The sequence below is a fragment of the Lontra canadensis genome, unplaced genomic scaffold, assembly GCF_010015895.1.
Source record: "Lontra canadensis isolate GAN:19392208 unplaced genomic scaffold, GSC_riverotter_1.0 scaffold22, whole genome shotgun sequence".
Taxonomy (NCBI): domain Eukaryota; kingdom Metazoa; phylum Chordata; class Mammalia; order Carnivora; family Mustelidae; genus Lontra; species Lontra canadensis.
The window spans coordinates 467,918-482,364 of NW_022631016.1; the positions used below are offsets into that span (position 1 = coordinate 467,918).

At 47.9% G+C, this 14,447-nt stretch overlaps 1 protein-coding gene across 1 annotated transcript in view; it reads right to left on the reverse strand.

Annotated features, from left to right (window-relative positions):
* Nucleotides 1–2,187: 2,187 nt before the first annotated feature.
* The window catches only part of LOC116870223 (probable palmitoyltransferase ZDHHC11), a 36,801-nt gene continuing 24,541 nt past the window's right edge, over nt 2,188–14,447 (reverse strand). The window contains exons 9-10 of the mRNA XM_032861822.1: nt 5,413–5,509; nt 2,188–2,225 (exon numbers count right to left, since the gene is read on the reverse strand). Of these exons, the coding sequence (XP_032717713.1) occupies nt 2,188–2,225; nt 5,413–5,509 (135 nt within the window). The remainder of the gene's footprint in view (nt 2,226–5,412; nt 5,510–14,447) is intronic.

Consider the following 14,447-nt stretch of genomic DNA (forward strand, 5'->3'; position numbering starts at 1 on the left):
AGCGTCTGCGCGGATGAGCTCGAGGCTTGGAGGCCTCCACGCTGACCCGGTGGGGACCCCAGGACGGCGGTCAGGCTGGCTTTCATCAACAAGCTTCCCAGAAGCGGCGCAGCTCGCCGACCTGAACGGCCCTTCTTCTCAGGGCTCTTGGCAATTCCCGACCCCTGGCAATTCCGTACACATTTCGGCAGCAGCATCTCAAGCGGGCGCCCGGCCCCACCGCGTCCACTCCGTGAGTGGGTCCGCGTCCGCCTGCCTTGGGGCTCCCCCGAGGGTCCTAAGTCGGGCCCGTCTCTCTGCAAGTCTTGCGTGTCTCCCGCTCGGTCTCTTCCTGGGGACCTCACTTCTGAAACACCGTTGAAAATGGCCCGTTCTCAGTCCCTAGCACTCCTTCCTGATGTAGAAACGCCTACTCCCCCTTCGCCGAAGATGCGCACCAGCGGGAGGACAGCCCCCCATGCGGAGGCTTCCTCGGGATGAGTGAGGTTGACGATCCCCCCTGGAAGGGGCTCTGTCTTGAGTCACCGGATGTTGGAAAACCCGCCTTCTCTTTGCCTCTGGTGTTTGCTGGTTGACTGACGACCTATCTAGAAGATGACCTGCCGCCCCGGGGCTCCCAGACTCTAAGAGCCGCACCTCCGTAAACACCCCCCCCCCCGCCCCAGGACCCCAGTCCCCGCGTGGACCCCAGCTCCGCCTTGCTCACGGTCGTCCACGTTCTGCTCCTGCCTTCGTGTGCCGGGTGACCCCCTGCTGTGGGCTGAAGGTCACAGGACCCAGCTGACGACCGACGGGCGGCGGACCCTCGGCCAACGGGTGAGCCTCAGTGGCCCTCAGTTTTCTTCCACTCGTTCTCAGATACGCTCGTCACTTAGACGACAGTTTTCTCTTCACGTGTTTCACTTTGCCTTTTGTCCCCAAAACTGACCACAGTTACTTTGCGATTGGCCCGCGAGCCGGGCACCCTCGTGTGTCTGGCTCTGCTGCGGCCTTGGCTTTCCCGAGGGCACCACCGTGTGTCGGGAGAAGGGCTCCTTTCTTCCTCGCTCCCGGCACCGGTGATGACAGGTCCAGAATCGCCCCAAGTGAACCCACAGCCTGAGGAGTTTGGGGGAGTCTGTCCTTCTAAGCCATTGGCAGAGGATTTTCTCAGCTCCTCTCACCCCGAGGTTTGAGATGGCTGATTACTCTGGCATCCCACGGGGACGGAGAACGGGGTTCCTTCTGGCTCACCACCATGATGCGGCTATAGCCATCATTACGGCTAAGTTCTAGGCCTCCCATTCTGGCTGTGCTCTGGGCTTGATCATCTCTGTCCCTCCTGGAAAGCTGTGAAAATCAAGCCCCCCAGGGAAGCGGTGCCCATGGGGTCTCCTCTGGGTTTCTCTTTGCCTCTGTCCCTGGCCTGAGGACCCCTGGCCTCTCCACTATCCCCGAGCCCCCACACCCCACTGTGCGGTGTGCGCACCCCCTACAGTATAGTCCGACCAGGTGTGGGACCTGAGGCCCAGGGAACCCGTCACACACAAAACCTGTTTGTAATTCATGATCCTTAAGTCCAACTTGAGTCCTTCTGGAATCACGTCGCGATCAAGCCATCCTCTCAGCCTCCTGTTCTGGAAACAGGAGCCGCTGACTCGCTGCCATGGGCGTGGTGAAGGGCGGACGGTCTCAGGCGAGGGGCTCTGAAGGGAGGCGTTGCCTGGGCGAGGGTTTCTTGGACGAGTAGACGCCATTTCGGGAGCACCATGCAAGGATCCCACATGCGAACGACGACACCCCCGGCAGACAGCGCGGGCGGCTGGGCTGGAGCCTCCACAGGTCGCGCAGGGCCTTCGGCTTCGACTGCCCATGAGCCTCGCTCTGCGTGCCTGTTAGCAGACGGGCGGCCGCTGCTCCTCCGGGCCACGGCTCAGACTGGTGGCCACGCGTCCACTGGGGCTCCGGCCCCACCGTGTGGCCTGCATCCTTGCGGCACGCGGGGCAGGTGGCGGGCGAGCGTGGGACCCTGTCTGCAGACCCTCTCCGTGAGCTCAAGCTTGTCCTCTGTGTCACTGACAACAGTGTCCCAGCTCCCCCACCGCTGATTTCTCCCTTTTTTTCTCCCCGTGGGAAATCTTTAACTCTAGAGCATGAACTGCGTAGACCCCCACACCCAGGCTGTGAGGTGTCTCACCTTCCTCCCACTCAGGCAGCCTTGGGTCTCGCTGCAGACCCTCTGAGACCTGCGGAGAGAGGAGTGACAGGGAATAAGGATGCAGCTCTTGTCACGCTGCCAGAGCTCTGCCCCACAGACAAAGAAATAGGAAAATATGGCCCATTCAAAGGAGAAAAAGAATTTGACAGAATTTGCCAGAAAAAGCCCAGACATTTAATAGTCAAGAATATTATATCAGCTGTCTTAAACATGCTCAATGAGCCAAGGCAAAGAATGAAAGGAAATCGGGAAAATATTGAATAAATAAAAAGTATATCAATAAAGAGATAGGAACTACAAAAAGGAACCAAACAGAAATTCTACCACTGATAAGTGTGAAATTAAAAATTCACTAGTGGAGATCACCACATTTGAGCAGAAGAAAGGATCAGTGAGCTTGAAGAGAACTGAAATTATCCAGTCTGGGGACCAGGGAGAGAATGGAATGAAGGAATATGAACAGTGCCTGGTTATTTAAGGTCCTGAAGGAGAAGAGAGGGGGCAGAGGGAAAAATATCTGAAGAAACGCTTGCTACACGCTTCCCAAATGTGATGGAAGGTATGGATCTACACATCCAAGATGCTCAACTAAGTCCAAGCAAGAAAAATTCAGAAGGGTTTGTCCAGAGGAGGTGCAGCACTGCTGGACTCTCAGAAACCCAAGAGAGAACTCTGGAAGCAGAGAGAGAGAAATGGTTTGTCTTGTAGAAGGAACCTCGATAAGATCAATGACTGTGTTCCCATCAGAAATCAGGGAAGCCAGAAGGCACATTTAAAGTCTTGTAAGGAAAACAAAATATGCCAACCAAGAATTCTAAATATAACAAAATGATCTTTTGAGGATAAAGGAGAAATTAAAACATTCTTAGATAAACAAAAGCGGAGAGAATTCAGGACCCACAGACCTTCCCTATTAGAAATACTAAAGGGAGCTTTTGGGGCTAAAATGGAGGCTTTAAATAGTAGAAGAGATAAAGAACTGGTAAAGACAACCACACAGGTTAATAAATGAGCCAGGATTGTTGTACTGGGAGTTTATAGCTCCTCCTCTTCTCTATGTGATTTAAAAGACATATGCATAGGACAATAATTATAAATCTCTCCTAATAGGCACACAATGTGTAAAGATGTAATCTGTGACATTAGCGATATGGAGGGAAAGGGATGGAGATGTATAGGACTGGAGTATTTGTATGGTATTGAAATTGAGTTGGTATGATTCAACCTGGACTCATAAATTTAAGATATTAATTATAATCCCCAAGATAACCAGTAAGAAGACAACTAAAAAATATAAGAAGGAAAGAAGACAGGTATAAAAATGAAACAGTATGCAAATTCAACTAAATACAACAAAGGCAGTAGTGAAAGCACTGTGGAATAAAAAAAAATGAGACATACAGAAAACAGATCACGGGGGAAAAGAGGGTCCACTCAATGTTTAGTGAATGGAGCTGGGATAACAGAAACCCACATGGAAGAGAGGAAGCTGGATCCCTACCTCACACCAACCATACCAGTGAACCATAGAGAACACACGTCTCAAAATTCAATGCTGAAAACTTGTAGTAGAAAGTACAGATGACTCTCTTAGATGCTTGGGTTAAAGGTCAATCAAGACCAGAAAGCGTTATCATAATGCATAATGTTACGCATAACGCATAACTCACATATACGTGTGAGTATATTGAAAGCTATGGCTCTGGCTCATCAAACGTCTGGTTAAACTAAGCATGGAGTCAAGTTGCTCTGTAACACTCTATCTGTAATGCAACCAGCTAATGAGGGGTTTGTATTAAGAATATATAAAGAATTCAAACAAATCTATAAGAAAAGCAAAAAGGGTTGGACAGAAAACTGGGCCAAGGACAAGAGCAAGCACTTCCCATGGGGGGGAACCTACATGGGAAACGCACATTCAGCACCGTCAGTCATGGGGGAAAGTCTGGGATGGACTGGAAGCCACTGGCCGGCACCACTGGATTTGTGGCCCCAGCTGTTGAGGAGGATATGGACCAACTGGGTTTCATATATGCTTCTGTGGGAGTGCAGACTGTGCACCCTGTTTAGGAAAGGCCCTGGCCTTATCACGCAGACTTGCTGCTGGTTACAGACCCAAGCAGGGGCATCCGTCCTGCATGCCCACAGCAGAGGGGATGAGCGAGTGTGGGGCGAGAAGCATCACAGAAGGAAGGCAAGTGGACCCAGCAGCACAGACACAGAACAACCATCTAGACTACTAAGCAGTGAATGAAAAGATGATTCCCCCAAATTCCAAACATCACAGACACACTGTGTCCCTTCTGTGAAAGAAAGAGCAGCCAATGAATTGCATGTGTGTATTTTCTAGGAACAGGAATGATCTTGAAACGCAGAAGTAAGCGGAAACACAAGAACAAAGAGCGTGGCTGCAGATACAGACCTGGTTGGTGCTTCATCTGACACCAAAGATAGAATACGGAGTAAATTTAGAAAGCAGGTCATGCAGAGATCAGCGATGAGTCTGTGTCCCAGACGAGATCGTGATTCATATGCACCAAGGTCTAAAGCAAGGCATTGGGGTGGGCTAGTGTTTACTGAGCACCAGGCCAGGCTGAGCACCGAGCAGCAGTGCTCCCTGCCCCTCACCGAGTCCTTGCACGTCTCGCTCTGGGAAGTGACAGCCATACGTCCTAACCTCCTGGAGACCCAGGGACTCGGGGTGGGAGGGTAAGAAACTTACTCTGGGGTGCGGAACCAGTAATGTCTCCACACCAGAAGGGCCCAAAGTCCAAGCTCACCTTAGGGGGCCCATTCCTTTGTAAGCACTCTGCTGAGAGCTACAGGACTGGGGTCACCCACAGAGAGGTAGGCCTGGCGTGAAGCAGGGCACACAGGGTGTCGGATCAGATGTGAGTTCTGGACCAAGCCTGACGTGAGGAGAAGGTCCCAGGCTGGACTGAGGTGTGGACTCATTGACCATGCATGGCCGTCTGAGGCCAGGGTCTGAGTTCCCTTGGTTGGGAGCGAGCTCTCTGAGCTCAAAGGCAAGGGTTCAAGAGCATTGTCCTGACCCTTGGGCCTCCCTGGCTGGGGGGCAACACCCTTGGTGCCTTGGAGCACGAGTGCAACCAGTCTTCAGAATACAATGCGGACCCCAGCTGTGGGGGACCCAAGCCCTGCGGCGGGCTCTCACCCCTATGTCTGAGCTGGGTCATCAGCAGCCCTGGGCTCACCTTCAGTGACAGGGCGCTCCCGGGGCCGGCGGTGGTGGTGGCGGAGCTCACACCTGAGGATCTGGACAGCGACAGGAGCACCTTCCGCCTGGGTCTGCTAGGGCGGGACAGGAAGGAGAAACACGTCACCAAGGAGGCCTTCACCCTGTGGGTGAGCGCACGGGGTGAGCAGGACGTCCCCCTGCTACGGTCCCCTGTTGTCTGTGGTCTCAAGAACAGGCAGAGCCTGGGAGGCTGCTGGAGGGCCTGAGGGAGTCAGGCCGGAGGCTCCTGTGGGGAGCACCCTACGCTTCCACCGCCAGCAGAAAAGGAAAACCGAGTCCCTGCGTGAAAAGCCTTTAACACCGGACAGAAGGAGCTTTGTCCGTGGGACAGGTACTCCTGACTCATGTTCATTCTGTCTGGCCGGTTTCCACACAGTCCAAGAACTGAGTATCCCCGACAGAGAAACAAACCCGCAGGTCCGTCAGACCATCAGGAGACTCTGCACGACCTTCTACCAACACGTGGCCACGATGGGTGCCCCCCAAGGCCCTGGGTGAGCGTGTTCTCCACCGGCCTGGCCTCTAGCCCCGAGACCACCCCGGCTATGGCCGATGAGGCCCAAGGAGCAGGGGTGGGGGTGGGGGGGGTCTCCAGTGCCGACTGGTCTCCTGGATCCAAACCATTAAGTCACCACAGAAACATTCGGCACAACAAGAAAGGACTAATAGTGTTCTAGTTGCCCCCGGAGTCAGGGCTGCCAGGTCGGGACACAGGAAGCCAGCTGGGTACAGGACGACGCCGGGCACCCTGACCATCCCGGGGGTCTCAGGGGCCCCCAGGGAACCTGGACCAGTTCCCATGGGCACCATGTGTGGGTCTGTCTTCCGAGCAAGAGGGCAGCCTCCCTCATGTCCCCTCCAGGATCCTGTCCTCATCCCTGTCCATGTCCCCAACATGGCCTGCTGACTCCATCAGCACCATGCCCCTCATGGTCCCAGCAAGGCCCCCCCACAGGAGGCAGGGCCAGGACCATAGCAGCAGGGGTGTGGGAGAGCAGGGGGCAGTGCAGGGGGAGGGGCGGGTGCTTCCCTGGGGGCTGCCTCTCCCACACCCTGCTCCGCAGGTGGGGGCCGGGCCAGGGTCAAGGGGGCCCAGAGCGAGGCCAGTGTGTCTCTGTGTTTGGTGGGTGAGAGTCAAGGAAATGCCTTGTCCTTTTTTATTTTATTTTAAATTGCATTCGATGGCGCTGGAGGAAGGACGCGAGATCTCCAGACCAGCCAGGATGGTGTTTCCCAGCGCTGTCCCCTCAAGGACAAAGGGAGCCCGTGCTCGAGGTGGGCTCGGGTGAGTGGTGTAGAGAGACCCAGCCCTCACTAACAGTCGCAGCGCGACCCTCTCCTGTTGCTCAGTATTGCAGGGGAGGGTGACCTGTCCTGCTGCAGTTGGTCAAGGGGACAGAAGTCCCCTGATCTCACCCTTTAAAACATGTGCTGGAAACCAGGCCACAATCTGTCCAGGGCCACTTTCCGCGCCTGCAGCACAGAAGGTCGAAAGGCCATGTGCCCCCGGGGGCCTGTGTGCGCAGCTGCGGGTGCCGACTTCGCAGCCCCGCAAAGACCAAGGGGCCAAAGGACAAGCCCTAACTCGGCCCAGCGCCGTGGCAACACGGCAAGGGCCTGCGCCCTCCACCCGCTGCCCCCGCTCACTCGGGAAGAACAGCGGACCCCACTGGGGCTTGCCACCAGCTCCCATCGCAGGGGACGACACCAAGGAGCGCCGCCCTAACTCTCCATGTGAAGCCAGTGCGATGAGTGGCCCGAGAGGCTGTCCACGCCCATGACCTCGGGGACACAGTGTTGTCCCCCAGTCCATGACCACGGCACCATGAGGTCTTCCACCAGAGCCTGTTGCCCTCAGGAACGGCGGGTCGGACGGGCACGCGGCTGTTTTTCAGTCAGAAGAAACCATCCGGGACGCTCGCACACTTACCCAAGGGCAGGGGACGTCAGCTTGCTGTCCGAGTCCTGTGAGGGTGTAAATGATAATTTGCGACATGAGAAACAGAGGAGTGCTTGGCGCAGAGCTCACTCTCAAAACCCAAGTCATCAGAAGCTCATTTTGGGTCCAGGGAAGGGGTCAGCCTCTCTCCCCGCCCTGGGCCCCCGCCTCACTCTGAGCCCTCCTGCTTCTCGCCCGGCGCCCCGACACCCGGGCACCCTGAGTGCGCCCACGTTGGCGATGGGGTTCGTACGGAGGGAACATGTTAAGTGAGGTCACCAGGCGGCCCTGGTGATGGGTCTGCGTGTGAGGCGACAGCGGCAGGGACGGAGGTGCACAGAGAAAGGGCTCTTCGGGGACGCGGGCGGGGCATGGAGGACAGAGGCATCAGAAGGACCCAACCTTCACAACACCTGGGTCTCTGGCTTCCAGCCTCCAGACTGGGAGATCTGCGCTTTGTCACTTAAGGCACCATCTGTGTCTGCGGCGACGGACACGACTCTGTTGGTCAGCGCTGACGGGCTCTGACAGCCTTGGGCCACCGTCACTCTAGTGGGGACAGGGCCCTCCTGCGGTGGCTGCCACCTGCTTTCCCGCACCTGCCATGATGCTGAACATCGTTTCACCTGGTTTGTTTAACTCTGAGCCAGGCTTTTGATGAAGTCCAATGCACCATGTTTCCTTTTCCTTCTTTTTAAATTGTAAAACAATTTTAAATATTATTTCACATATTTTCACTCTAAGAATCGGTGAATATACTTAACCCTTGGCAAAATAGAGAAAACTAAAACTTACCCAGAGTTCCATCATCTGAATGCATTTCTCAGCATTTCCTGTCAATCTTTATTTCCCCATTTGTAGGATTTGTTTTCGTTTTATACAATTGTAAATTTGCCATAAATGTAATTTCATACTGCTTTTCCCCACTTATTATATCATAAGCATTAAACAGTGTTATTAAAGAGGCGCCTGGGGGGCTCCATCGGTGGAACCTCTGCCTTCGGCTCAGGTCATGATCTCCTGCCCAGCGGCGAGTCGGCTTGGCCCTCTTCCCCTCCCCCCTTGCGAGCTCTCTCCCTCTCCCTCTCAAGTCAGCAATAAAATCTTTTTTATTTTATTTTTGGAGAACTCATTACATAGTTTCCACAGCCGGACTCTCCAGCGGCTGCAAGTCAGACATTTCCAAGTCAAACATTCAGCCTGTGCTGCTTAATGACTCACTTGATTTTGTATTTTTTGATTGTTACAGATTTTTTGTTATTATAAACAATGTGATAGTAAACACCTCTGCATAAAGCTTTGCCCACATTTATTTTTTTTTATTAACATATAATGTGTCATTTGTCCCAGGGGTACAGGTCTGTGATTCACCAGTCTTACACTTGCTATAGCACATACCCTCCTCAATGTCCATCACCCAGCCACCCCATCCCTAACCCCAGCCTCCAGCAACTCTCCGTTTGTTTCCTGAGATTAAGAGTCTCTTATGGTTTGTCTCTCTCTCTAGTTTCATCTTGTTTCATTTTCCTCTCCCTTCCCCTATGATCCTCTGTCTTCTCAAATTCCTCATATCAGTGACACTTGTCTTTCTCTGATTGACTTATTTCACTCAGCCTAATACCCTCTAGTTCTATCCACGTTGTTGCAAATGGCAAGATTTCATTCCTTTTGATGGCTGCATAGTATTCCACTGTGTATATACACCACATCTTTATCCATTCATCTGTGGATGGACATCTAGGTACTTTCCATAGTTTGGCGATTATGGACATTGCTGCTATAAACATTTGGGTGCACGTGCCCCTTCGGATCACTATGTTTGTATCTTTAGGGTAAATACCCAGTAGTGCGATTGCTGGGTCATAGGGCAGCTCTATTTTCAGCTTTTTGAGGAACCTCCATGCTGTTTTCCAGAGTGGCTGCACCAGCTTGCATTCCCACCAACAGTGTAGGAGGGTTCCCCTTTCTCCTCATCCTCGCCAGCATCTGTCATTTCCTGACTTGTTAATTTTAGCCATTCTGACTGGTGTGAGGTGGGATCTCATTGTGGTTTTGATTTGTATTTCCCTGATGCCGAGTGATGTGGAGCACTTTTTCATGTGTCTGTTGGCCATCTGGATGTCTTCTCTGTAGAAATGTCTGTTCATGTCCTCTGCCCATTTCTTGATTGGATTATTTGCTCTTTGGGTGTTGAGTTTGAGAAGTTCTTTATAGATTTTGGATATGAGCCCTTTATCTGATATGTCGTTTGCAAATATCTTCTTCCATTCTGTCAGTTGTCTTTTGGTTTTGTTAACTGTTTCCTTTGCTGTGCAAAACCTTTTGATCTTGATGAAGTCCCAATACTTCATTTTTGCGCTTGCTTCCCTTGCCTTTGGTGATGTTCCTAGGAAGATGTTGCTGCGGGTGAGGTCGAAGAGGTTGCTGCCTGTGTTCTCCTCAAGGATTTTAATGGATCCCTTTCTCACATTGAGGTCCTTCATCCATTTTGAGTTTATTTTTGTGTGTGGTATAAGGAAATGGCCCGGTTTCATTCTTCTTTGCATGTGGTCTTCCAATTTTCCCAACACCATTTGCTGAAGAGACTGTCTTTTTTCCATTAGACATTCTTTCCTGCTTTGTCGAAGATTAGTTGACCATAGAGTTGACGGTCCATTTCTGGGCTCTCTAATTCTGTTCCATTGATCTATGTGTCTGTTTTTGTGCCAGGACCACACTGTCTTGATGATGACAGCTTTGTAATAGAGCTTGAAGTCCGGAATTGTGATGCCACCAACTTTGCTTTTCTTTTTCAACATTTTTCTGGCTATTCAGGTCTTTTCTGGTTCCATACAAATTTTAGGATTATTTGTTCCATTTCTGTGACAAAAGTTGATTGTACTTTGATAGGGATTGCATTAAATGTGTAGATCTCTCTAGGTAGCATAGACATTTTCCCAATATATGTTCTTCCAATCCATAAGCATGGAATGTTTTTTCCATTTCTTTGTGTCTTCCTCGATTTCTTTCATAAGAGCATTATAGTTTTCTGAGTACAGATTCTTTGCCTTGTTGATTAGGTTTATTCCTAGGTATCTTATAGTTTTGGGTGTAATTGTAAATGGGATCGACTCCTTAATTTCTCTTTCTTCTGTCTTGTTGTTGGTGTATAGAAATGCAACCGATTTCTGTGCACTGATTTTATATCCTGACACTTTACTGAATTCCTGTATGAGTTCTAGCAGATTTGGAGTGGAGTCTTTTGGGTTTTCCACAGAAAGTATCATATCATCTGCAAAGAGTGAGGGTTTGACTTCTTCTTTGCCAATTTGGATGCCTATTATTTCTTTTTGTTGTCTGATTGCTGAGGCTAGGACTTCTAGTACTATGTTGAATAGCAGTGGTGATAATGGACATCCTTGCCATGTTCCTGACCTTAGGGGAAAAGCTCTCAGTTTTTCCCCATTGAGAATGATGTTCACAGTGGGTTTTTCATAGATGGCTTTGATAATATTGAGGTATGGTCCCTCTATCCCTACACTGTGAAGAGTTTTGATCAAGAAAGGAGGCTGTACTTTGTCAGGTGCTTTTCTGCATCTATTGAGAGTATCACATGGTTCTTGTTCTTTCTTTTATTAATGTGTTGTATCTCATTGATTTGTGGATGTTGAACCAAGCTTTCAGCCCTGGAATAAATCCCACTTGGTCGTGGTGAATAATCCTTTTAATGTACTGTTGGATCCTATTGGCTAGTGTTTTGGTGAGGATGTTTGCATCCATGTTCATCAGGGATATTGGTCTGTAATTCTTGTTTTTGATGGGATCTTTGTCTGCTTTTGGGATCAAGGTAATGCTGGACTCATAAAATGAGTTTGGAAGTTTTCCTCCCATTTCTATTTTTTGGAACAATTTCAGAAGAATAGGTATTAATTCTTCTTTAAATGTTTGGTAGAATTCCCCTGGGAAGCCATCTGGCCTGGGTTCTTGTTTTTTGGGAGATTTTTCATTACTGCTTCAATTTCCTTGCTGGATCTGTTCAGTTTTCTATTTCTTCCTGGTTCAGTTTATACGTTTCTAGGAATGTATCCATTTCTTCCAAATTGTCTAGTTTGTTGGCATATAGTTTCTTTTATGTTCTTATAATTGTTTGTAATTCTTTGATGTTGGTTCAATCTCTCCTCTTTCATTCATGATTTTATTAATTTGGATCCTTTCTCTTTTCTTTTGGATAAGTCTGGCCAGGGGTTTATCAACCTTATTAATTCTTTCAAAGAACCAGCTCCTAGTTTCATTGATTTGTTCTACTGTTTTTTTGGTTTCTATTTCATTGATTTCTGCTCTCATCTTTATGATTTCTCTTCTCTTACTGGGTTTAGGCTTTCTTTGGTGTCCTTTCTCCAGCTCCTTTAGGTGTAGGGTTAGGTTGTGTACTTGAGACCTTTCTTGTTTCTTGAGAAAGGCTTGTATCACTATATACTTTCCTCTCATGACCGCCTTTACTGTGTCCCAAAGATTTTGAACCATTGTGTTTTCATTAACATTTGTTCTCATGAATTTTTTCAATTCTTCTTTAATTTCCTGGTTGACCCATTCATTCCTTAGTAGGAGGCTCTTTAGCCTCCATGTATTTGGGTTCTTTCCAATTTTCCTCTTGTGATTAAGTTCAAGTTTCAAAGCATTGTGGTCCAAAAATATTCAGGGAATGATTCCAGTCTTTTGGTACCAGTTGAGACTTGATTTGTGACCCAAGATGTGACCTGTTCTGGAGAATGTTCCATGTGTGCTAGAGAAGAAGGTGTGTTCTGTTGCTTTGGGATGGAATGTTCTGAATATATCTGTGATGTCCGTCTGGTCTGCTTTGCCCACATTTATAATTGACTCCTTCAGGTAATAATATTAAACAACTGAGTGGTTCCTAAATTATCTTCATTTAATCCTTACAAAATCCTTATAGGGAGATAATTTTGTTGTCTCCTTTAGAGGAGGAAACCAGCACAGACAAATTAGGTTCCCTGCTTAAGGTTACAGGCAGAGCCAGGTTGAATCCAGGAAGGCTGCATTATCAGGAACACAATTCCTGGGTCAAAGCTCATTAACAGATTTACCCAAAGGAAGACTTTTAAAAATAAACCTATCATCATGTACATCATGGCAACTGCACATCAAATTTGCTAAGAGAGTAGATCTTAAGCATTCTCACACATACCTACAGGAAAGGTAACTATGTGAGACGATGATGTGTTAATTTGACATTTCACAATAATTACATATACCATATTTTTCTTTAGTAGATAGTGCTTTTTGTATCATATCAAAGAAAACTTTGCCTAACATAAAATCACAATTTATCATTTCTTCTAGAAGTTTTAAAGTTTTACCTCCTAAATTCAAGTGTATGATCAGTTTTGAGTTACTTATGTAGTTGAAGTATGGTATTAAGTTATTTTTATTTCAAGATGGCTATCCAGTTGTTTCAATACCATCTGTTGAAAGTATCATTTCTCCCTAATGAATTGTCTTGGCACCTTTGTTTAAAATCAATTGACCATAAACGTAAAGGCTTATTTCTAGAATTTTTATTCTATTCCACTGACTTGTCTATCCTTATGCTAGTACTACACTGTCCTGATTCCTGTAGGTTTTTAGTAATTTTGAAGTCAGTGTTGTACAATTCTTGTAATTTTGTTCTCTTTTCAACATTGTTCTGGCTACTGCAGGTCCTCTGAATTTCCATACACATTTCATGATCAACATGTTGGTTTCCTTTTTAAAAAATAGACCCTCTTGGATTTTTTACTCCAGTTTTGTTAAATTTATTATTTTTAATGTCACTGTTAATGGAATACTTAATATTGCCTTCAATTTAATTTTTGCCAAATATAGAACTATCATTGAACTTGCTATTTTTTTTTAATAAGACAAAGTCAAAAGAGATTTTTTGGAGCGGGAGAGAGAGAACGAGAGAGAGGAGGGCAAAGGGAGAGGGAGAGAGAGAATCTTAATCAGGCTGCACACCCAGTGAGGAGCCTGATTCAGGGCTAAATCTGACAACGCTGAGATCATGACCTGAGCCGAAATTGAGGGCAGATGCTTAACAGACTGACCCACCCAGGCACCCCAAAAGAGATTTATTTTTTAACAACTGTTTCCATTCCAGAAAACGGTAAATTACATACAACATTTCTAGGTCAACCAACGCAAGTGAAAAATTTCGACTTTGACCGCAGCTGAAACGATTTGCTGTAGAGGTGGCTGGAGGCACATGGAGGTTCCTAGAGCCAGGTGGGGACAGTAACGGATTTCAGATGTGTTCTGAATAACACTGAAGATAAACGTCCCAGAGCTTACTGGAGAGCTCTTCAACTGCTTCTTACAAAGCTATTTTATTACCAGTAGTTTCTTGCTTTGTTTTGTTTTAGAACCACGTTGTCTGTGATTAACACAGTTTAAGTTTCTATTCTTTATTCCTTTTTTCATTTTATTTCACTGGTTGGAACTTTAGTACGATGTTAGATAAAAGTAGTGAGTGTGGACATCCTTGCCTTGTTCCCAGCCATAAGACGGATAGTATTCAGTCTTTCTCTAGGAAGTGCATTGTATTTCAGAGCTGTTCATTGTCAGAATGAAAATCTTTTCACTTCATTCCTAATTTGCTGAGAATATTTTTTTTACCATGAACGAGAGTTTCTTTCTTTCTTTTTTTTTTTTTTTTTAGATTTTTATTTGTTTATTTGACAGAGAAGACACAGAGAGAGGGAACATAAGCAGGGAGAGTAGGAGAGGGAGAATCAGACTTCCCACCAAGCAGGGAGCCTGATGCAGGGCCGATCCTAAGACCCTGGGATCATGACCTGAGCCAAAGGCAGACACCTAATGACTGAGCCACCCAGGTGCTCCCGAACGAGAGTTTCTTACTGGCAACTCCTTTTTCTGAATTGACATCATTATATTATTGTTGTCCTTCACTGTTAATATTTTGTTTAAGATCTACTGGTCTTCACATAGTCATGGTACTTAACCGTGTTGCTAGATCTGGTTTGCTAATATTTACTCAATGGTTTCTGTCTATATTT